Source organism: Rhipicephalus sanguineus, chromosome 7 (genome assembly GCF_013339695.2).
Source record: "Rhipicephalus sanguineus isolate Rsan-2018 chromosome 7, BIME_Rsan_1.4, whole genome shotgun sequence".
In the NCBI taxonomy this organism is placed as follows: domain Eukaryota; kingdom Metazoa; phylum Arthropoda; class Arachnida; order Ixodida; family Ixodidae; genus Rhipicephalus; species Rhipicephalus sanguineus.
Window position 1 is genome coordinate 79263814 of NC_051182.1, and position 22477 is coordinate 79286290.

Here is a 22477-nt window from a genome sequence, read left to right on the forward strand (position 1 = left end):
CTAGTTTAGCCACCTTTAGCATTTTGCTAGTTTATACGTTAAAGCGTCGTTAAGCTCAAAGCATACTTGACTGGATGACGTGGAGTGAAGTAACACTGGCCCTTGTCGCTGCGATCACATCTCGTAGCCAAGGAAGGCATCACTTTCACTCGTCGACAATGGGTGGAATACGAAAACAACCTTCAACCTGCCATGTTCCCCAACACAGGGCCTCCACCAGATCGCTCTTCGGCGCTGATATGCGGTCAACTGAGACATGTTGTAGAGCTTAACATTCATGAACTTTCAAGGTGCAAAACAAGTGCATATTTAATTTGGGGTTGTTATTTAGATTTTACAGCACCCATTAAATATTAGAATGTTTCAAGTTAATCTTTGCATTATTCAGTATAATTGTTCACATCATCCTTCTGAATCCTTCAGGCCACTTCTGACTTTTGAAGAAATAGCATGGTTTTATCCTTGAAAGCTGGATCAGATTGTGACTTCATTCGATTTCAAGCATTGCTAGCTTCTTCTGATGCGACGCTTGGCAGGAAACATATGTTCTAACCGGGTGATGCAAGCGATTTCATGCGTGCTCTTGCTCTTTCCGAGCCAGTCATGCACTACGTTTCATCGTTTGTGGAAGCCAAGGGGAGCATCACTTCCAACTGTCAACAACGAACGAACCACGAGAACGAACAACCTCAGACCCGCCATCCTCCCCAGCATGACAATTCCACGGCATCGCTCGTCGGCGCCATTAGCCTAGAGCTCGGGTGACTGCATTTTTTTCTGCGAAGGCTCGTTGTTCTGTCGACTCAACAACAACGTTTCCTTATCGTCTATACTATACTCGGGGAGAAATGAGCGCGCCCGTTGTGAAAGCTGGTCCGTCGCCCCATACACGCTGCACTACACCAAACCCATATGTTGCGCGAATAAGCGATTATGTGTTTTAATCCGATTCCCTGAGATGAACCTCTGCACAATACTGTCCGTATAAATGCACCGACATCAACGCGATGCCCGCGAATGACGTGGGAGACTACTTCGCCGAGTGGAGATGAGATCAGCTGACTTCCACCGCCTGTACTGCGTCAAACATCGCAGAATACTTTTCTTTGGCGGCTGGTTGCACGTCAGGGCACGTTTGGCTGCTGTATGATGCCGGCAAATGGATATGCACTCGGAAACGCGTCGTTCATGGTTCACCTCTGTCTTCGTGCAGGATGCGCAAGCCGTCGGACGAGAAACATAATTCCACACACAAACTGACTGTGACTGCCCGCGAGGGTTCGCTTAAGGTCGTGTAAACGTATACACGCGCATATATACGCGAACGATGCATCTCACATATGCAAAATTATAGCGTTGTAACCGATCATAAAATCGTCCAAGATAACGTGAAGTTCATATATAAAGCCGCGTAAGTCCACCCAGATCGTGTGGTGTGGTGGCGTAGTGGTTACAGTGTCTGCTTGTCACGCGGTTGGCCTGGGTTCAAATCCCCGTTGTGGAGTGTGTGTGTTGATACATGGTTTATGACTCTGTGCAGTGTTCTTGTGATGTGTAAATGCATATTCATGAGTTGGAAGGAAAAGAACAAAAGAAAATAAAGAGGAACACTCCACGACCAACTACAATATAGAAGAACTTCTTTTTTTCCTAGAAATTTGCGAAAAGTACCACATATATTTCGACCGCATACTGAACCGTATATAAGCCGGACAGATTTGACCTGAAATACCGCTTAACCAAATCGACGGTATGCGTTACTTTAAGCGGTCACTTTTAAACGGCCTTCTGGCAACGAGATGTCCTCGGATATGGAAGAGCCGCATAAACTTAGGCCGCATAACAAAGAGCCGCTTAGCCAGAGGCCGCATGAAGAATGGCCGCATAAGAGAGCCATATAAGTAGGCCGCTTAGAGAGCCATTTATATGCGTCGAAAATTTGACCTACTTTCCGCCTTATATGCGTTGTTTTAAGCGGTCGTTTGCTAAGAGTGTAAGGATAGCAGAGCAATGATGTAATCAATTTCAACGACATAGTAAAGGTGGCAGAGGAACTCTGCTCGCAACTGTATGGTTCGCAGATAAGTCATCTATCATTGAGTGAGCAAGACACGGAAAGTGGATCAGTATAACGCCGAGCACCTACGAGGAGAGACGACCTACACCGGCGGTTGCATTATCGGTTGTCGCTCTTCGTATAGGCGCGTTGCTCTTTGGGCGTTCGTACTACGCGTAGCCGTCTCACTGCGAAGTCGTCCATCGGACCGTACCAGACATTTGGCTGCAGGCACAAGTGGCGTTGTTTCTGGCACTGTTGGCGCCCGCTTCGCTTTGAACTCTAGCTCTCAACGGCAGCGCAACAGCAAACGCACAGCACGCCAGCTCTATGTACTTTTGATGTACACAGAACAGGCAAGGCTGCCACTAGGCAGGTCGAAGTTTTGTTTATAAGCGGGCTGAGGTTTAGGTGCGCCAAACACAGCAAACTATTGTAGCTCAAACTGTTTGCGTACCTGTTCAAATGTTGCATAAACCTAGTGATCGGTCTATTAAAGCTGCCATCCAAATAGCTTTTTCTTCAGAGTCAGGACGAACACAGAAAGCACAGACAGAATACCGCTGTCTTTGCAGTATTCATATCTCGACGCTGTTGCCCGCTGACCGGATGTCGACTACTAGTCAGGTTTTCGTTCGCCGCAGGCGAGCGGCCGGCAACCGAGAGCAGCGCATCCAAACACGTCGGCCGAGTTTCGTATTCGCTAAACCCTCGGATACATTATTTTTGTTGAATCACGTGCGGTGACGCTGCCAATATTTACGCTGTCAAATTTATTGTACTTTACTTCACATTACGCGTTACTTTTTGAGACAACGCGTAGCATCTAAACCTAGTTCTAAGGCGCAAAGAGAAAACCGATGCAGATGTAACAACGGACACTGAATATATTGGCCCATACAAACAGCTAAATAAAAAAAAATCACAGCATATCCAAGGGGTGAATGATGATGAGTGGGGCAAAGGTCCGGAGAGAATCATCGGTAAACCGTGAATACTTTACATGTACGCTGTGAACTTTTATTGCTTAATCACGCACAGGAGAAATCTCACACAGGCACTACCTTGGAGGTCAAATTCCTGTTCCTATATATACGGGGTGGTCAGTGAACGGTTGTGCAGCGCGAGCAGTCGGGTTTCTCAATAAAGAAACTCGCTAACAGACGCTGCCTGCGTCGGCCTCAGGAGACGCGAGAGGGGGGGGGGGGACTACAGCACGCATCTGCAACGTAGCGAGCGCGTCCGCGCAATCTAGGGATCTTTCTGAGAACTAGAGGTGGCTACGACAGCGCCATCTAGTGAACACACCAAGAACTGAGGTGGCTACCTACTACTACTACATACTACAGAGGAGGGACAGACCCACACCCAAAGGAGCTTCGCCCCTAAAAAGTCACAGTTTCGCCTCAAGGGCGAACCAATGAATACAATAGCAAGAAATTGGAATGTCACAGGAAGAGCGGCAGGTAGCTAGAGACTTGCTGCGCAGTTCTTAAAGGGGTGGTGCCATGAAATTTCGAGGCTATAACAAGCCTGTCGTGGGTTTCCTCTGTACGCAAGGACACTCCACACGAAGGGTCGGACACAGCAAACGTTTAGGATATAATTTATTTCACTTGCAAAGTGTACGTAAATGCCCATTATCCCGATCGAAACTCGAGTTGTCACAAGACCCTGCAGCGCCTTCCTTCGGGCGGAAAACAAAACCGCAGAGCGCACGACCTCAAGAAAAGAAAATTACGCCATCTCCCACTCCAGGGAACCATGAGGGGACGCGAAGCAGCATTAGAGGCGCACACCAAGTTCCCATTACGTTCACTCGGCGCTTCCGTTAGTGTGTGAGGTTTGTATTAATGTTTGTGTTATCATTACGTTGTGTTTGTGCGTTGCTTTTCCTTAGCACCGAGTGAATGAGTGGCACCGACGTTGACGCTACAACTCATCTGAACGGGAGCGAAGCGAGAATGACGGAAGCCGACCGAGCGCATGTGCTTATATACAGAATAAATAGGGGAGGGAGAGGAGAGAGTGGGTTACAGGCTGTATTTGGCTGCGGCACGGCTGCAGCACAGGGGAGGAGAGGAGAGAAGGCGACCGAACACCTGCGTGAAGGAGGAGAGGGGGAGAGATAGTAGGCGCATGTGCAGTGGAGCGCGGACGCCACCACCGACGTCGGACACAGCCCCGAGCAAAAGCTGCTTCGCATCTAAAAATAAAGATGGCGTTTGGCAGTGGCATGTGAAGCCACGGCTCGCATTCCCTGCGGGCGTCGATTCTGGTTACTAAGATAAATATTAATTTGGCTCTAGTTCGTACTGTTGTGATCGACCTCCCTGACATGGCGCCGCTTAGACGTGAGACAGTTGCTGGACAGCGCTCCCAGAGGTGAACCCAAAAACGACAACAAAGCAAGCCGTACTTGGAATTTTGCGGCGCAGCCGCCTCTCCTCGTAGAACCCTTGGAACTTGCCCGACCGACTGGCGACCTATGAAAGGCTGTTTACAGTCAAAACGGCTTAAAAAGGGTGGTTATCTCGGTACGTCTCTGTTCGTCGGAGTGCCGCGGACAATGAGCCAAGCGACTGAGAACAGTCTGGGGATGCATTTCCCACGTTCTCGGTGGTGCATATTACCGCTGTTTCTACAAGTCGTGGTCTGCGTGGCGCCGTTGACTCCTCATTGCAACGGATTACGGAATTGATTTCTACCTAGAACCAAACATCTTCGCGCTGCGCTGTGTCATGCGCCTGGTGCAGTGTTTGTGCAGTGTTTTCTCCCTCGCCATGGTACGAACTGGGCGTGCCTCTCCCGCTTTCCCTGGGTTGGGAAGAAGGCGGTGTTTCACCCTCCCATATCGAGGGCGGAGGTGAAGAGCACATTTTGATTGGACAATCCTGGGTTCCATTGTTTCCCCAGCAAGGGATCCTGGGAAGACGTGGACTTTAAAACACGAGCGCAGACACGCTCGAGGGATGCTACCAGAAACATTGTAGTAGCACGCTACCTTGAACCTGTATAAAATGTAAATAAACACTCCTGTCAACCGCACCGGCTCCTCTCCTCGACATCTCCCCGGGACTTTGGCTGGCTCCGGTCCTCTGGGCAGACCCCCGACTACATCAACTGGTTGGCAGCGACGGGATGTCCCATGCTTGACTCGGGCCTCAACGATATGGTGAGTGCTTGACTTTCTTTGAGTTTTGCCAGGTTTTAGCTTTTGAAGTTTTCTAAAACAGTGTGTAATCTTCTGTGCGTATAGGGTTCGTTGTACCGCTACCATACGTCACAGCTATTCACCAAATTTTAGCTTTCATATTCTAAACCGGCAGTAACTTTAACGTATGTGTAGGCTTCGCTGATTCGCAACCTAACATTACGACAAGAAAGAAAGTCCTAACTCGTGGAGACCATGGAATTGGTAAAGAAGCTAAAGAAACCAGACCTCTTGCTACTGTGTGAAGAGCTGGGAATCGAGGTGGAGAGAGGAGAGAGAAAGCCGCAGCTGATCAGGGCAATTCAGCAATGTGGTGCGGAGGATGATGAGATTGAGGAGTGTTGGGAAGTTATTGAAGGGAGGCAAAGGGAGGCCGAGGAAAACCAGAGAAGGGCCGACGAGGACAGGAAAAATGAATCAAGGCGTTTAGCTTTGCAAGAGTCACAGGCAACCAATAACTCGAATAACGGGAGACCTGCAGCCGAAAAAATGAAAGATCTCATGGAACCTTATAAGGTCAATGACGACATGGGCCTGTTTCTAGTAAATTTTGAAAGGCTCTGTGAAAGCCATGAATTTCTACGTGACAGTTGGCCGCAGAGGCTTCTGAGTGTTCTCCCTTGCGAAGCGGCCGCAATAATTGCGAGGCTAAAGAAAGAGGATGCCGGTGACTACGATAAAGTAAAAACCGCCTTGTTGAAGAAATACCGTCTTTCCGCCGACGCCTTCCGCCGCCGTTTTCGGGAAGCAGCTAAGAGATCGAATGAGTCGTTTCAGGAATTCAGCTACAAACTCAATGCTGACTTAGTTCAGTGGCTGAAGGGGGAGAACGCTTTTGGAAACCACGACAGGGTAGTTGAGGTTATATGCCTGGAACAGTTCTACAGTTCACTAAGCCCCGAAATGCGCCTGTGGGTACAGGACAGAATAGGCGATGGGGACATGGAACGGGCGGCAGAGTTAGCGGATGAGTTCACTGCACGTCGTGAGTCCGAAAGAGCGCGCAGTAAGCCTTTGTCACAATTTCGCAGAGACGACAGGAAGCAACCCTTTCAAAATAGGGGCACCGAAACCGTGAAGGGAGAGCCACAGAAAGGGGCAGCTGCCGAGACTGAAACCGCCGCAAGTGGCTTGAAAAACGACAAAAAGAAGGAGAGGGCGTTTGAAGCTAAAAGGCCAATCGTTTGTTACAGGTGCAATGAGCCTGGTCACGTCTCAACAGGCTGCCGAAAGCCCAAAGCTGTTTTCTCTTTCTCGGACAGCAGCGATGATAGCTTAGAGCTATTAAAGCCCTACCTTTACGAGCTAACGGTCAACGGAAAGCCGTGTCAGGTACTGCGCGACTCTGCCGCAACTATGGACATTGTACATCCCTCCTATGTAAAACCTGAAAATTTCACTGGCGAGTGCGCGTGGATCCGGCAAGTAGTCGAGGAAAACAGTGTATGCCTGCCGATAGCACGCGTCGAGGTTGAGGGACCCTTCGGACTGCTCGTGACGGAGGCCGCCGTGTCACAGAACCTACCGAAGCATTATCCCTACCTTTTTTCAAATCGGTCTGATATGCTTTTGAGAAACAAGGGCCTCTGTTTCAGTGACCATACAGTACTAGCTCTGACGCGTTCGAAAGCTCGGGAGATCGCAGCTGAGATGAAGCGCAACGAGATTCAGGGAGAAGAAAGCTCAAGTGATGCGCAAGTAGATTGTCGCGATCAGTGTGAGGGTGACGAAGTCTTAGAGTCTCGGGAAACAATGACTGCAGAGCAACAAGAAAGTGCCTTGGTATTGCCGCATTCGGAAGGTTTTTTAGATCTCTTAAAAGTGGATAGAGACCAAATAGTTGCGGAACAGGAAAGTGACTCCTCGCTTCGGAGCTTAAGTGAACTACTCGAGAAGGGGGTGGCGAAGAAAAACGTTAGCTTCCAACGACGTAGAGGGGTGTTGTACCGTCAGTACAAAGATAAGAAAGGGGTTCAGTATGACCAGCTAGTTCTTCCCTCGAAGTATAGAGACCAAATTCTCAACTTGTCCCACGGCAAAGGCTGGGCCTGCCATTTGGGAGTAAAGAAGACTAAAGATAGGCTACTAAGGGAATTTTACTGGCCCGGGTGCTTCCGGGACGTTAAGAATCATGTTGAAACATGTGAAGCGTGTCAGAGGATTGGGAAGCCGCACGAAACTCGAAAAGCCCCTATGAAACTGGTGCCTGTAATAACCGAACCATTCAGGCGCTTGGTGGTTGATGTAGTAGGACCCCTTCCCACAACTAGTTCAGGCTACAAGTATATATTAACGATGCTCTGTCCTGCCACAAAGTTTCCGGAGGCCATACCGCTGAAAGAGGTAAATTCAGTCGAAGTAGTCGAGGCTTTGCTTTCAGTGTTTTCCCGAATAGGCTTCCCAGCCGAGTTGCAAAGTGACCAGGGAAGTGTTTTTACAAGTGCTCTTACGACTACTTTCCTAGAGAGATGTGGCATTAACATCATACACAGTTCCGTAAGGCATCCGCAGAGCAATAGTGTTGAAGCATGGCATGCCGTCTTAAAAAGAGTGTTGCGAGCACTGTGCTACGAACAAAAGAAGGATTGGGAGGCCTGTGTGCCAGCCACTATGTTTGCCTTGAGGTCAGTACCTCATGAAACCACAGGGTTCAGCCCTGCGGAACTTGTCTACGGGAGGTCGCTTCGTTCACCCCTTCAGATGGTGCGTGAGGCATGGGAAGGGCGTGAAGAGAACCCAACAGTGGTCCAGTACGTACTGGAACTACTGCAGCGTCTGCAATCCTGTCAAGAACTGGTGGAGGCAAACATGAAAGCCGCGCAGAGCAAAGCAAAGTTGTACTATGACAGAAATGCGAGAAAACGGGTCTTTCGTGAGGGCGACAAGGTACTTCTATTAACAGCTTCACGAAAGAACAAACTAGACGTTCTGTGGGAAGGACCAGCTGAAGTTGTAACAAAGCTGTCAGACACAAACTATGTAGTTAGGCTACCTGGCAGGCGCAAGGAGCTGAGAATATATCACACGAACTTGATGAAGCCTTATAGAAGGCGCGAAGCTATAGTTCAGCTCGTTCTAAACGTGCCCGAGGAAGTGGAAACTGAGTTTGGCTACCCGAGTCCCCCATCTGCAGTTCCTCTTGACAAGGTCTTAGAAAAGATAACGCAGGACTCTGATCTTAACGCAGATCAGCAGAGTCAGCTGAAAGAGCTTCTATGGGAATTTGAGGAATGTTTCGCCGACCGGCCGGGAAAGACTAGCTTGATCGAGCATGATATTGAGCTGACGTCGAATGAGCCAGTCCAATGCAGACCGTACCGAGTTTCCCCTAGACAAAGAGAAATTTTAGAAAGCGAGCTGCAACGCATGTTAGAATTGGGATTGATTGTTCCGTCAGACAGTGAGTATGCGTCGCCGCTCATACTGGTAGAGGCTCAAGGGAAAAACCCAAGACCTTGCATTGACTATCGCCGTCTAAACGCCATTACGCGCGATCAGAATTACCCAATCCCTAATCTGGAGGAACGAGTGGAAACAATTAGCAGTGCGGAATATGTTTCTACACTGGACTTGACTAGGGGCTACTGGCAGGTGCCGTTGACCGAGCGAGCTAGTCGATATGCCGCGTTTACCTCACCCATGGGTACGTTTCGACCCCTTGTCCTTACATTCGGCTTGAAGAACGCACCGTTCTGTTTCTCCCGACTAATGGATCGCGTCTTGAAAGGCACGCAAGCTTATGCGCTTCCCTATTTAGACGATATCGCTGTCTTTTCTCGCACCTGGGAAGAACACTTGGGTCACCTCAGGGATGTTCTCGGACGATTGCGCGCTGCCGGCTTAACACTTAAAGGCGAGAAATGCCAACTAGGTAAAGCTGAGGTCAGTTACTTGGGCCACGTTGTTGGCCGCGGATACAGGCGTCCCCCTGAGATAAAAGTAGCAGCGATTTCAGAGTATCCAAGGCCCCTAACTAAGACTGACGTTCGTTCGTTCTTAGGGTTAACTGGCTATTACCAGCACTACATCCGCAACTTTTCCGATATCGCTAGCCCTCTCACCGACAGTCTGCGAAAGAATGAGCCGGTGAGGGTAGCGTGGAATGAGGAAAAAGAAAAGTCGTTCGTCACGCTCAAACAAGCGCTGATCGACAAACCGCTCTTAAGAGCTCCAGTCTATGAACGCCCGTTCATTCTGCAGTGTGACGCAAGTGACCGGGGGATGGGTGCAGTGCTCAGTCAGAAGAGCGATAATGATGAAGAGCATCCGGTATTATTCGTGAGCCGAAAGCTAACGGAGCGTGAGCGGGCGTACAGCACATCGGAGAAAGAATGCGCCTGTTTAGTATGGGCTGTGCAAAAACTGCAGTGCTATTTGGCAGGGTCGCGGTTCCTCATAGAAACTGACCATTGCCCATTGACCTGGCTGCGTAACATGTCTGCAAAGAACGGCAGGTTGCTTCGCTGGAGCCTTGCACTGCAGGAACACGCCTTTGATGTAAGGTACAAAAAAGGGCGCGATAATGGCAACGCTGATGGGCTCAGCCGTGGCTTTCCAGTGTAATGCCAAATCAGTTTTACGCCCCTTGCACCCTGTGTCCTTCTTTTATATATCTTGCATCTTTTACTCTTTTCATAAATCCCTCCTTTTCGTTTTCGTGTCGTCCGTAGCAGCTGAGTGCTTTAAAGGCTGTGACTTTCTCTGAGAAATTATACCAAACGTTAGGCAGTTGATTTTCTTCGCACATAGTAGGTCTGTGCTTCTTGGCTTTATCATCTGATTCATGATTTTCACGAAAAAAGGTACGATGGTAAATTTTGAGGGAATTTTTATCTGAGAATATAACCTGGCATTGCTCGAGGTCAGTTGAGTGCTCTCCGTTTGTTGTTCCTCGGGTTTTGCTTGGTTCATTTCCGGCGCTTGCAAGCCTTTGTCCAGGTCCAAAGATGGGGTTCCGCCTACGTCAACGAATTCAAAGGAGGAAGCCTACGGTCTCTGCGGAGTGCTTTGGTGCTGCATTCCCTTCGAGACCTCTTGTGGCGGTGGACGAGCTGTTGTGATCGACCTCCCTGACATGGCGCCGCTTAGACGTGAGACAGTTGCTGGACAGCGCTCCCAGAGGTGAACCCAAAAACGACAACAAAGCAAGCCGTACTTGGAATTTTGCGGCGCAGCCGCCTCTCCTCGTAGAACCCTTGGAACTTGCCCGACCGACTGGCGACCTATGAAAGGCTGTTTACAGTCAAAACGGCTTAAAAAGGGTGGTTATCTCGGTACGTCTCTGTTCGTCGGAGTGCCGCGGACAATGAGCCAAGCGACTGAGAACAGTCTGGGGATGCATTTCCCACGTTCTCGGTGGTGCATATTACCGCTGTTTCTACAAGTCGTGGTCTGCGTGGCGCCGTTGACTCCTCATTGCAACGGATTACGGAATTGATTTCTACCTAGAACCCAACATCTTCGCGCTGCGCTGTGTCATGCGCCTGGTGCAGTGTTTGTGCAGTGTTTTCTCCCTCGCCATGGTACGAACTGGGCGTGCCTCTCCCGCTTTCCCTGGGTTGGGAAGAAGGCGGTGTTTCACCCTCCCATATCGAGGGCGGAGGTGAAGAGCACATTTTGATTGGACAATCCTGGGTTCCATTGTTTCCCCAGCAAGGGATCCTGGGAAGACGTGGACTTTAAAACACGAGCGCAGACACGCTCGAGGGATGCTACCAGAAACATTGTAGTAGCACGCTACCTTGAACCTGTATAAAATGTAAATAAACACTCCTGTCAACCGCACCGGCTCCTCTCCTCGACATCTCCCCGGGACTTTGGCTGGCTCCGGTCCTCTGGGCAGACCCCCGACTACATCAGTACATATTGCCGAGGCTAAAATTACAGCGCAAAGGTGTACAGCGCAAAGGTGTGACCGTTCTGTGTTCTCGCATTGTTCGAGTGCACTCTACCCGGGAGCAGGTTGGGGAAGCCCTTTGCCCAGGTGAGCGCCATATTGGGCCGAAGTCATTGACGTGGACGCCGCATTTTCTTAAGGTGACGTACAGACCGGAGAATTGACACGCGTGCGAAATAGCAGAAATAAAACGAAGTCAGACAAATTGAAGGCCCCTGCCATAGCGCGATTTTGCGAGCTCCGAAAAACATGGCGGTTCTGTCGGCGTTGTTGCCACGATACATCTTGCCTACGTGTACTTCTTGATTCTAGTACTAGGCAGCTTCATTCTAAAAATATTGAGGAACCATTTTACTATGTAACGGTGGATGACCAGCGTAGCTGCTTTGCGGATGATGCACAAAGGGTGCACAGAAGTATCAACAAATTTACGAACACATTTATTTTCTGGATCAGCGCTGGCGCGGCGTGTTCTTTCTAACGTTCGTAAGCTTCATAAGCGGCCCCCTTTAAAGGCGGATAGAGCGACCACCGAAACACATGTTTAGCACCAAAATATCGCAAAGGCAGAATTTTCCTGAGTCGAACGATTCGCTTTGTCATCGTAAAACCTTGTCTTGTACATCACCACCTATATCACGAAAGCCGACTTAGCCTATATGGAAATGGTCCTCTTTTGGCATTCGTTTGGCGCCGCGGATACAACGCATTCACACGGTTGATAAAGTATATTAACTTTCTGCAATCATGGATGTATAATCTAGTGATGAAGACATTCGCCTTCGAAAATTGGGCGGGCGGGTGCAATTCCAACCATGAAAGGATAATTCGCTTCAATTATTCGTTTATTTTAGGAGTTTCCTTCGGCGGACTCGAAGAAATCCCACCAAGTGGTATACAACTTGGCTGTAAAATCGATCCGCAAGGTTTAAAACGGCCTCCACATATTGAAAGGTGCCCATACCGGTGCGATAACACGGTAACTCACGTTTTCCTATTGGGACATCCAAATCATAAGGCTGTGGTGACAAATTCTGGCATCGAAACGCTCAGCAGACGCTGCTATTGAGGAGCTAACAATTTAATCCAACACAGTGCTCAATCGATGCCAGCAATAAGGCAAACTGCTGCAGAAATTTCGCAAAAATTCGCGTAGGGTGGACTTATGGCCTAAAATGACCACAACATTTGAGAAGCACTTACTATTTTACTCTCTCTACCTTGTACCCCTCGGTTCCGATCACCACAGACGGTAGCAAGCTTGGGAAAGTCTTCTTAAGCTCGCTACATTTATTGTATTCCCTCTCTCTCTCACTTTCGCCACAACAGTTCTCTTTTCCAAATAATATAGCGGTTTTCTTGTTAAGCAGAAAAAAGAAATTACCTTATAAGCCGAGCTGCAGAGAAAATAGAAAAAAAACTGCCCCTTTACGTAGGTGAGCACTTTGGTCGCACGTGATTTCAACATCCCGAATTTTTTTTATTAGGCTCTTTGATTACACTTAGCTAACACTGCAATGGCTACAAACGTTCCATGTGGATTATGTATGCTGGAAGGTTATGTATAGCTTTGTTTGCATGAGCTATGGGTAATTGTATGTGTGATTACTGCGTCAGCACGTGCTTCTCAGCACCTAATGTCCCACTAATATCCACTGCATAACGAAGGCTTCTCCCAGTGATCCCCATACACGCTGTCCCGCGCGAGCCCATTATATTTTATGCCTCCCTATTTCTTAATTTCGTTAGTTTACGTCACCCATTGTGTTGCTGCGCCACGTTTATCATGTCTCCGTATTCTTTCGGGCGCTCAATTGTCCATCGGTTATTTCTGCTAATCAGTTCTTTTACTAGCTGTCAAATGAACGCACGTGTGATTGCGCCGATGAGGAGTTTTGACAGTTCCTAGTGCGCAAGTTCTATTCGTTTCTTATCAATACCATGCATTCAAGTTAAGAAGTGACGTCAAACGAAGTAGCAGCTACGAATGATTCGCCTCTTCCGTAGTTGCTGTATTCACGTGTCAAAGAAGCGAATGTTAACATATCTGTATTTCTTGCTTTCACCATAAGTTTTTAAACGAACTGTGCGGAGCTGTAGCTAGCCTTTGCCGAGCGTCACTTGCTTCTTTTGTCGTCGTGGGCTAAGTGCTGAAACGAATTCATGCCGCCACAGGCAAGAAGAGAGCTGTACATTTTTTGCGACCACCCAGTCGCTGGGGTCAACTGGAGAACAACGCGCCTTGTCGACGAGGTGCCGGACGTGCGCGTATGCGGTGTTTGTGGAATAATTCCGAAGAGGATAGTGAAATTGCCATGCTCGCACTTTTTGTGCGACTGCTGCTACGCATTCACCTCCGAGCGTGGCAGTAGGCAGTGTCCCGTGGATCGCAAGCCTTTCAAGGAAGCGGAGTGCGGAAGCGTCAACTTCCCCCCAAAGAAAGCGAAACGCTTGAAAGTGAGTAAAATATCCTGTCTTTGTAGGCAACTTGGTCTATTTTAGTTTAATCGATGCATATCGAGGGACAAGCGCGGATTTAATAAGGTAGTTGTGCAGTAGGGCAATGCAGCTCGATATAACAGGTTTATTCAGATTGGTTTACGCTTTTTGTGGCAGCTAGCATTTACGACTAATGCCTTTTTCATTCCTCGTGAAATACCACTTCTAGGAAGCTCAGGTTCACAGGGTCATACCCGTGCCGGTACACAATAAAAAAGCTTCAGTGCACATTTTCTGAGAACTAGCAGCTTAACCCACGGTCGGCCGAAGCTAGAGTATGCCCGCGTTATGTGGGACCCTCATCAGTGTTGATTCAGAGAATACAAACAGACATCGAGGAGCAACATATATTCTAGCACGATACTCTCGTACAGGTTATATCTCCTAAATGCTCAGTCCGCTAAAATTGCCGACGCTCGCTTAATTGGGGTGCATAGGAAGGCTAAAGTTTTTTTTTTACCTTCTCACGAAAAGCGAATTTAACATCAACAGTAAAAATGATTTCATAGCACGAAAAGGTAAGATTGCATAGATGGTACTTTTGAACTATCTCGGATGTGCATTAACGCTTATGAGTTCTCCTTCTCCCCAAGGAGCATTAAAAATGCACTGCATTGATGCTATTAAGGCAAGAAAGCACCTGTGCAGAATTACTTGAAAATAACCTAAAAAGACATCAAAAGATGCTCTCATGTATGCGTGCTTACAGACTTGTGGGTGGCTCTGAGCTTGTTCGTTAGCATTGCGTTGTTAGTTTTGTATTTGATCCTTGTATGCACAGAATATGTCGCTCGCTTATGCTTTATACCGTTTTGAACTTTGCATTCATGGTTTTGTATAATTCCATCTATGTATCGACGAAATATATCGCTTTTGTACCTTCTGTTTTTTTTGTTTGATAAGTGCTCTTATGTAGTTCATTTTCAGCTACTTTTTTTTTCCTGATGTAATATAGAATATCTACGAGTGCTCCTTTTGACCCACCGTGCCAAAATATTAAATAAATAAAATTACATTAGCCGCACCACGGCATGTTACATATCGATATACTAGTGTCGGCACGTAACACCCAATGATAAGGCAGTTTTAGAACATCGTACGCAAAAATTTCGGTCGCCCGCTCTTTCTGTCGCTTAAGGCCTCGCGCAAGAGGATAGCTTGCGAGGCATGCGCAGTGGCAATAAACGCCAACGCACTGTTTTGCGTATGCTATCCTAACAATCCCTTAACATGAATTAGCCGTACCGTTTATCTCGAACAGAATACGAAAGTAGATTTGATGATTAGGGGTGAAAGTGTGCTCTATGTGCATACGTGGCAATTCTGGCAACGGAATGGTCACTCTTTCATCTTCCTATGGGTACCTGGACACTGTGGCTTGGCAGGCAACGTGCTAGCCGATGCTACAGCAAAAGCCGCTACGGATAACAGCGCCGTTCTCGTAAAAATTCCGTATTCGCGAAGTGACGTGAACTCTTTGTTAAGATCGCTTATGCGAGAGTTCACGACAACTTACTGGTCTAACCCAGACCATCGTCATAGGCGTCTGCGGGAAACAGACCCTCACATGACCTTTTCACTCCCGGTTAAAATAAAGCGACGCCACGCCAGGCTGTTGCAGCGGATTCGACTAGGCGTCGCCTTCACTCGACGCTGCGCGCACCTTATTGGCCGTGCGGACAGCCCGAACTGTGAGCGCCGCTAGGTAGATGAAACTTTAGGCCATATATTGTGCTACTGCCCTCTGTACGTGTCCGAGCCGAAGACGCTGGCTTCAACGTTGGCTGGCATCGGTGTGAAAACTCTAAGTGAAACTAATCTATTGTCCGCAATGTCCGACCACACAGCATCAACGACTGCCACAAGGGCATTCATAGATTTTCTCAAGAGTACAGGACTTGACAATAGGCTTTAAGAAGACCACTGTGCTACGTGGTTATTATACATACGCAATACCTCTTTCTGTCCCCATCATCATCTTCATTACTCTTTTCTCCCCTTTCTCCTTTTCCCCTGTGTAGATTAGCAGGCCAGAGCGCTCCAGGTCAGGCCGACATCTCCGCCTTCTAATAAATTTGCTCTATCAATCTGGCACACTTGGTAGCAATCGGTTGCTTGTTCTTGATAATGAGCACGGGGCAAATATTCTATAATGGTTCATTCAGGCCCGTAGCCAGAGGGGGGAAGCAGGGGGCCGGGCCCGCCCCCCCCCCCCCGAAATTTTGGTGACACATGGTGTTTTATCGAAAATAAATCATGAAAATAGGCGTTTTTCCCAAATAGTCAAGGTTTTCAGCAAATGCCCCCCCCCCCCGAAAAAAATTCCCGGCGACGGGCCTGGGTTCGTTACTGCGACCACGTCAGTGTAAGCTTTGCGCACTCTGCTGCTGTTTGGTGCAGGCTGTTCTCTTTCGGGAAAAAATTACCCGCCCCCTGCCCAATTAGGACGCCATCAAGGTCAAAGCGTATGTGGCATTCGAATTACGTGCATAGAATGTACAGGGTGTTTCAGCTAACTAGCACCAAGTATTAAAATATTAAAGGCGCCACGCGTCTCGAATTGGCGCGAAATTGCTCTGAGCCATCTAGACCAGGTCATAATATAGTGTTTTTCAATCCGCCTAGCTCGGAAATTAACAAACCTTTCCTAATGAACTTTTGAAATAGGAACTCTAACGAAAAATCTCAAATACAGAAGTGGTATTGCTTGTTACAAGCATCTCAATTTCAGATAACTCCCCTGTGTAACTTTTTTCCAGCCCTTCTTTAAAGTGCGCGAAATAAAAAAAAAGATACCACGTCATTGCCGCCTAACGCGCGGCGCTTTCAGTGCCCCGGAATGTAAGTTCAAGGAATTATGAAAAGCTGCACTGAGCACAGAGAGCGATTCTACAGGCTGTCGGTGACTCTGAAGGACGTTAAGTGATGGTGTGGGCGTACCGTATGAAAATGAAAAAAAAAAAGAATCTTCGAATAAGTGGCCGCCTGCGTGCGGGTCCATCTTCTACCTCCGGCCTTCACCACACTGTCAGCTTGGCCCCCTCCATCGTGTTTTTTTTTTTCATTGGTGCGAAAAGAAAATTGAGACTGCGCTGCATTAAATGCTATCTTCAGTCCCCTATTTCATTGGCCCGGAGCTGCCGCTTGTTTGTTAAATCATTTACCGCCCCTTTTGTCGGTTAACGCCCATGCCACAGTCTCCAACAGCCTGTTCATCGACCTCTGCGTACGGAGCAGCCTTAGATAATGCGGTACATGGCGGGTACATGAGGGGTAATTCGATATATGGAGGGTACAAGCGCCGTGTGTTACGTGGCGATTACGTCTTTTTTTTTCTTTCGCACGCTTTAAAGAACGGCTGGAAAAAAATTAAGCAATGGAGCTTTCTTAGCAATGGTTAAAAAATCCGATGTTTCCGAATAAGTGCTACCACATTTTGTGTATAAAATGTTTCGCTAGAGGTACTACTTTAAAAGTTCATTAAGCAATCTCTCTTAATTTCTGAGGTAGGCGGATTGAAAGAAATGTCTTGTTGTGCTCTATGTGACTCCGAAGAATACTGCACCAATTCGAGACGCGTAGGGCCTGTGTTAGTTATTTAAGGCTTCGTGGCAGTCTCTGAAATACCCTCTATAACAAGACGCACACAGAAAATTCTGGTTGCATTTTTTTTGTTCGATTTCTTATCCGTCTTACGTATGCTTTTGTGTACTTTCTCTTTTACCATTTCACTAATCAACCACTAAGCTTTTAACATGAAAGTGTTTTATGCCGGCGTCCACCAAGATTTTCGTCAGCAAAATGAACGCCATTAAATGGCAAAGAAAAAGCACTATAAGAAAAAGTTTCGTTGACAGGAGTCGAACCCATGACCTCTCGGACCACGTTCTGGCGGGCGTTTAACCCGCTGAGCTGCCACCGAATACATAACGGAGGCTACATGAATGCGCCTTTTATCTTTCACATTTTCCTCTCACAGTGCTCTTAGATGGATGGATCGATGCTATGAGCGTCCCCTTTATAACGGGGCCGTCACATGTTTGCCACCAGGCTAGAAAAAAAAACAAAACAAATAACTCACCGTTGCAACGACCGTCCCATTCGGCGCGTTTCCAATGGAATTCTATTCGTTCAACGCTTTAACACAGCGCGAGGCGGTAATTTTAGCCCAAGCCTCGCTTGGGCTAAAACTTGGACCCATATTGAAAAATAGCTCTCCGACGCTCGCCTAGCTGTCGCACCGCGTTCCCCGCTCGCCCTCTGGGAATTAACTGCCAGGCTACAGGGAAGACAGGACGCGCGTAGCGTTTCTCTCCGCGTTTCACAACGCTTTGGAGAAGTGTATCAGTGCTTATTATGTGATTGTTGATGTCAGATTTGCGCTGGATTCACATATGCGGTGTCCACGTATATGTTAAGAATATCACCTACCGCAAGGGTTAAATCATGATCATGGACATTAGTCGTCGGTACAGAGATGTGCCACTAGGTGTCAACGTGAGTGCGTCCACATCAGGCGGTGCTACATCTGCCAAACAACAATAGACATTATACAAGCTCTGATACACCAATGCACTAAAGCAATCGACTACTTCTGTGACGACACGTTTCGCTTTCCTGTTATACCGATTCCTATGACAGAGGGATAAACCATCTTTTAAATAATTACCTTGATTCAGTAATTCAGGGAGTCTTCCATCCGCGAACGCGAACGCCGCTATTAGTTTACGTTCCTTAGTCGCGTGAATGCCACAAAAATGGAGTGAACATACGGTTCCCCCGCCTCGAGACAAGCTTGAGACCTTGGGCATGAGATTGCCGTTAGAGCAGCATTTTTCAGCACTTCTGCATATCAGGGAACTTGAAGCTTTTTCATGCCCAGGTTATCGTGAGGTATTGTTATTGACATTTCGTGAGGGCGTCTGTCCGTCTAGCGCATCAGAGCAGTGGCGTTTTCGGCGCTCCCGTCGCGTTCCCTTTCGCCATTGCCTGAATCGGTGCCGCGAAATTCTGACGAATAATTCATATTACGTGAGATCTTTTTCGATTTCTAAGAAATGTAGAGTGATAATTTCTGACACCTTACAAGTTTCCCGTATATGCCACTTACGCTTACGTGTTTCGCAAATACGCGTTAAACAATATCTTCAGTGCAACTTCAGGAACAGCACAATAGTTCGTCTTCGATTAAGGTTCTCTTTACGTAGACGCAAATTCATCACTGTGGTCTCGTTTTTATCGACAAAATTTGAGCTGTGTAAAAAATTCAAGGCAATTCTCCTACCGGGTAAATCCCTTCCCCTACCGGGAGTTGAAAGCTGCCAACCCTCTGCAAAGGGCTGGGCTATAATTCATGATCATCATCAACCACAGCATCAACAACGTGGGCGCCTACGCACGTGTGAGGATCGCCTTATACATGCGCAGAAGGCAGTTCGCAATGGTAATTGCATTAGGCACCATATGAGTGTTTATAACTGCCTTTGCCACGCACGCACACGTTTCTTCAGTCAGAGCCCGGATAATCAACCATGAAGCGAAACATGACAAGCGAATGAGAAGGCGATGACAAATGGGGCTTGTTAGCCCTTGCGTGGGGTACTCTTAAATGCTAAGTTCAGCCCTCTTCCAAGTTAGTTTGTTTTTTATTCAAGTGATGATTATGGAAATACTCCACGGTCATATTAATGCCCCGCCCAAAATAATTTGTAGTTTTCCCGCCCGTATTTACGTTGTTGCTGCTGTTTTCGGTCTCTTGATATGCCGCAAGAGTAATTGTTTTTTTGCTGTTCTAGAACTGGACGTTGAAAATTTAAGAGACGACTTTTATCTCTTGTAACATCCAGGTCAATATCCCATGCCAGAAACCGTTTTTTAGCGCTTTGAAGTTGTGCCATGATGTCTTACAAACTCGCCCAAGCTTCCGTGCTTCTAACAAACCATTCACCCAAGTGCTAGAAATCTAAATCTTCCTTGCTAACCTGGGTCATGTTACATGTACAAATCTTTAGGGACTGTGCCAGTGCGGTTTCCTGTGGAGAAACGAACAATCTCGCATGATATGGCAATTCGCTTTTCTTAATATACAGCAGGGTGTGACAATTCATTTCGTCTTCAGAAGCACCGAGTTGATCTGATAACCAATTTTCAATTTTTTTTCCGAAGGCGTACTGCTGGAATGAAACAGCAGGCTGCAACTTCGTGGGCGTCATGGAGGATCTTCTGCACCACTATGAGAACGACTGCGCCTTCCACTCCGTACTATGCGAACCAAGAGGCCACACCCTGCTGCACAAATACGCTGTAATGCACTACTTGAGTGGATGCAGTACCAGTGTTCCTTCCGCTGGCTCAGAGCACTCAGCCTCGCAATCTGCAACAGTGACATCCGGGGACTCGAACGCCTCGGAGGAACGGGAGAACGCGCTTTCAAGAAACGTTTTCCAAGATGGTCAGCTGTCTGCACTTCAGAACCAGATGACTGAGCTCACAAAACTTGTCAGGAAACAGGAAGCCTCACTAAATGAAGTGATTAGCGAGCAAAGACTGTCTGCGCGCAATTTGAGGGACGCGATGATAGACATCATAAGCACAACAATCACCGCATGCATGCCACAACAGCAAAACCCAGGAAATTTCGCCGATGATGACGCCAAGTCGTCGGCCCTCTCTCTACGCTCAGAGAAAGCAGTCATACTTCGAAAGCTGGAACATTTCGCCAACGTCACGCTCAGCACTCTGGAAGAGTTACGTCAGTACATGCTCCAAATCAAGAGTCGTGCAGTAATAGCTCGTTGCGAGCCCATGCTTCCTTGTCGCGATAGATTTCGTCATTTCACCAGAGTGCCGACAATGTACCCTCAATCGGGTGCAGAAATACCTAGTGTTAGCTATTATCTGACACTTCAAAATGCGGACGAAATCATTTTCAGCGAACAGCAGTATCAGACGTTTGCTGAAGTGACCACGTGGCACATGAGAGACACCTACTTTGTGGTCACTGTCCGGACGAGCGTTGATGATGGCGCTGAGGTTCTAGCTTTAGAGATCGAGTTTAACGATTTGCGCGAAGGTTCTCAGTGGTTGCCTGCCGCACGGTCGGTTACCGTGCTACACCCATACGGATGGAGCTGGGTCCTGCGCGAAGCCGTTGACACGCCTTGTTCCTGTAAGCGCAGTCTCGATAAATTACATCATGCTCACCGAACGTTCGTGACCGACATCAATTACCTGAGGAAGGGCTTCTGCCGAGACGGAATGATGAAATTCCAAATAGAGCTAATCACATAACCGAATGAGCTTACTGAAGAATTTAGCTTCACGTCATTTTAATAACTAATCATCGTCTGCTTCATCGCATACTCATGTCGCATGCTGTGCTCGCGGTTATAAGCTTAGCGATATTTTAATGGACATGATTTTTATCTTTTGCTCGCCTATTTTTCCTCTTCTTGTATCTTTATCAGATTTTTTTATCAAGCGCAGGTTGTTGAGTGAACTATGAGCCTACAAGAAGTGGGCAAACAAAAAGCAGCAGCTTTGTACTAACTGAAACGGCAATGTTTTAATATTTTGTACACTTTCGTCGTGAAACGATTTTTATTCGTGCTATGTGCTTCAATCTGAAAGCATTCGATGTTATATCAGAAACGTGCCCTCGAAGAATAAACTTTCTAGCATTATCACTGTTTTTGTAGACGAAGCTTTTCCAGTGTTCGTACCTTGTATCGATTAGCGGACGTTGATGATGTCACAAAAATGTAACGCCTGATGCTTTCGGGACGAATACATGTGTATGATGGGTGTGTTTCTGTGTCATTTCAAGCGCACGTACTTTTGCCTCCGGCATTTTGCTGGTTCGCAACCAATTTTACATTTACAATATGACACACGAACTTTCATATTTGGTCGGCGATTCTGTTCGAGATTATAACTATTTTTCCTAGACCAACATGAGCGCATGCCCATTCGTCATTTTTCTAGCGGTTATTACACCAAGGAAAATATTTTATGCATTTCACCGAAAAGTTTTCACAAAGCACGTTGCGTTGCTGCCCAAGAAAACAGAACGACATATGCGCTTTTACTGGTGCATGTCGAAAAAGCCGACGAAGGCGATGTTATTTGCCAGGTGCCTAAAATGCTGGATGGGATTCTTGATCTGAACAGTGGGTCTACTGAGTAAAGGTAAGCGCAATGACATGTCCGAAGGTCTCCAACCAGCTTTTCTTCAGTAGCAAGTATATTAACCGCTGCGGAAGTACAAAACGCGGTGAAATAAATTCGCTTATAGCGTTGGTTTTGATAACCTTTCCGGGCCGTCTCTTTTTTTCGATAGCCGAATACCGCAATGAGCCGGTGTCCAGGAGAATTTGATGCAGTGACCAGCAGCTAATGAAACTGACAGACAATCAGGCCAGTGATAGCGTAGGGGCATCATTTGTAGTTTCTTAGCTGTATTGTAATGATGCTCACTTAAATTGAAGGAAATTAAAGTCGACGATAAATCGCCCTGTTTGCAGGTGGCATCCGAAACCACAACATTCGATTTACGCGTCTGACACTCTAAGATTTGAGCTATATGGGAGGGTGCTACCCACCCACCATTTTTAGGTTATTTCAGTGCTTCAGTGCTTAATACCTGGGAGTGTTAGTCACCAGTAGCCCAGGCGGCGAGTGTTACAATACAGTTACATCATTACAATACTGCATTAAAATACCTTACATTACTCCGTTGCAATCATTGCAGTTCACTTAAGAAATCACAAATAACGTCCCATATGCTTTCCTTCGCTTAGTTTTCCGTCTGTTT

At 47.3% G+C, this 22477-nt stretch overlaps 1 protein-coding gene across 1 annotated transcript in view; it reads left to right on the top strand.

Annotated features, from left to right (window-relative positions):
- The window catches only part of LOC119399548 (uncharacterized), a 102056-nt gene extending 81086 nt beyond the window's left edge, over positions 1 to 20970 (top strand). The window contains exons 4-5 of the mRNA XM_037666357.2: positions 13379 to 13623; positions 19831 to 20970. Of these exons, the coding sequence (XP_037522285.2) occupies positions 13379 to 13623; positions 19831 to 20955 (1370 nt within the window). The 3' untranslated portion in view covers positions 20956 to 20970. The remainder of the gene's footprint in view (positions 1 to 13378; positions 13624 to 19830) is intronic.
- Positions 20971 to 22477: the final 1507 nt, after the last annotated feature.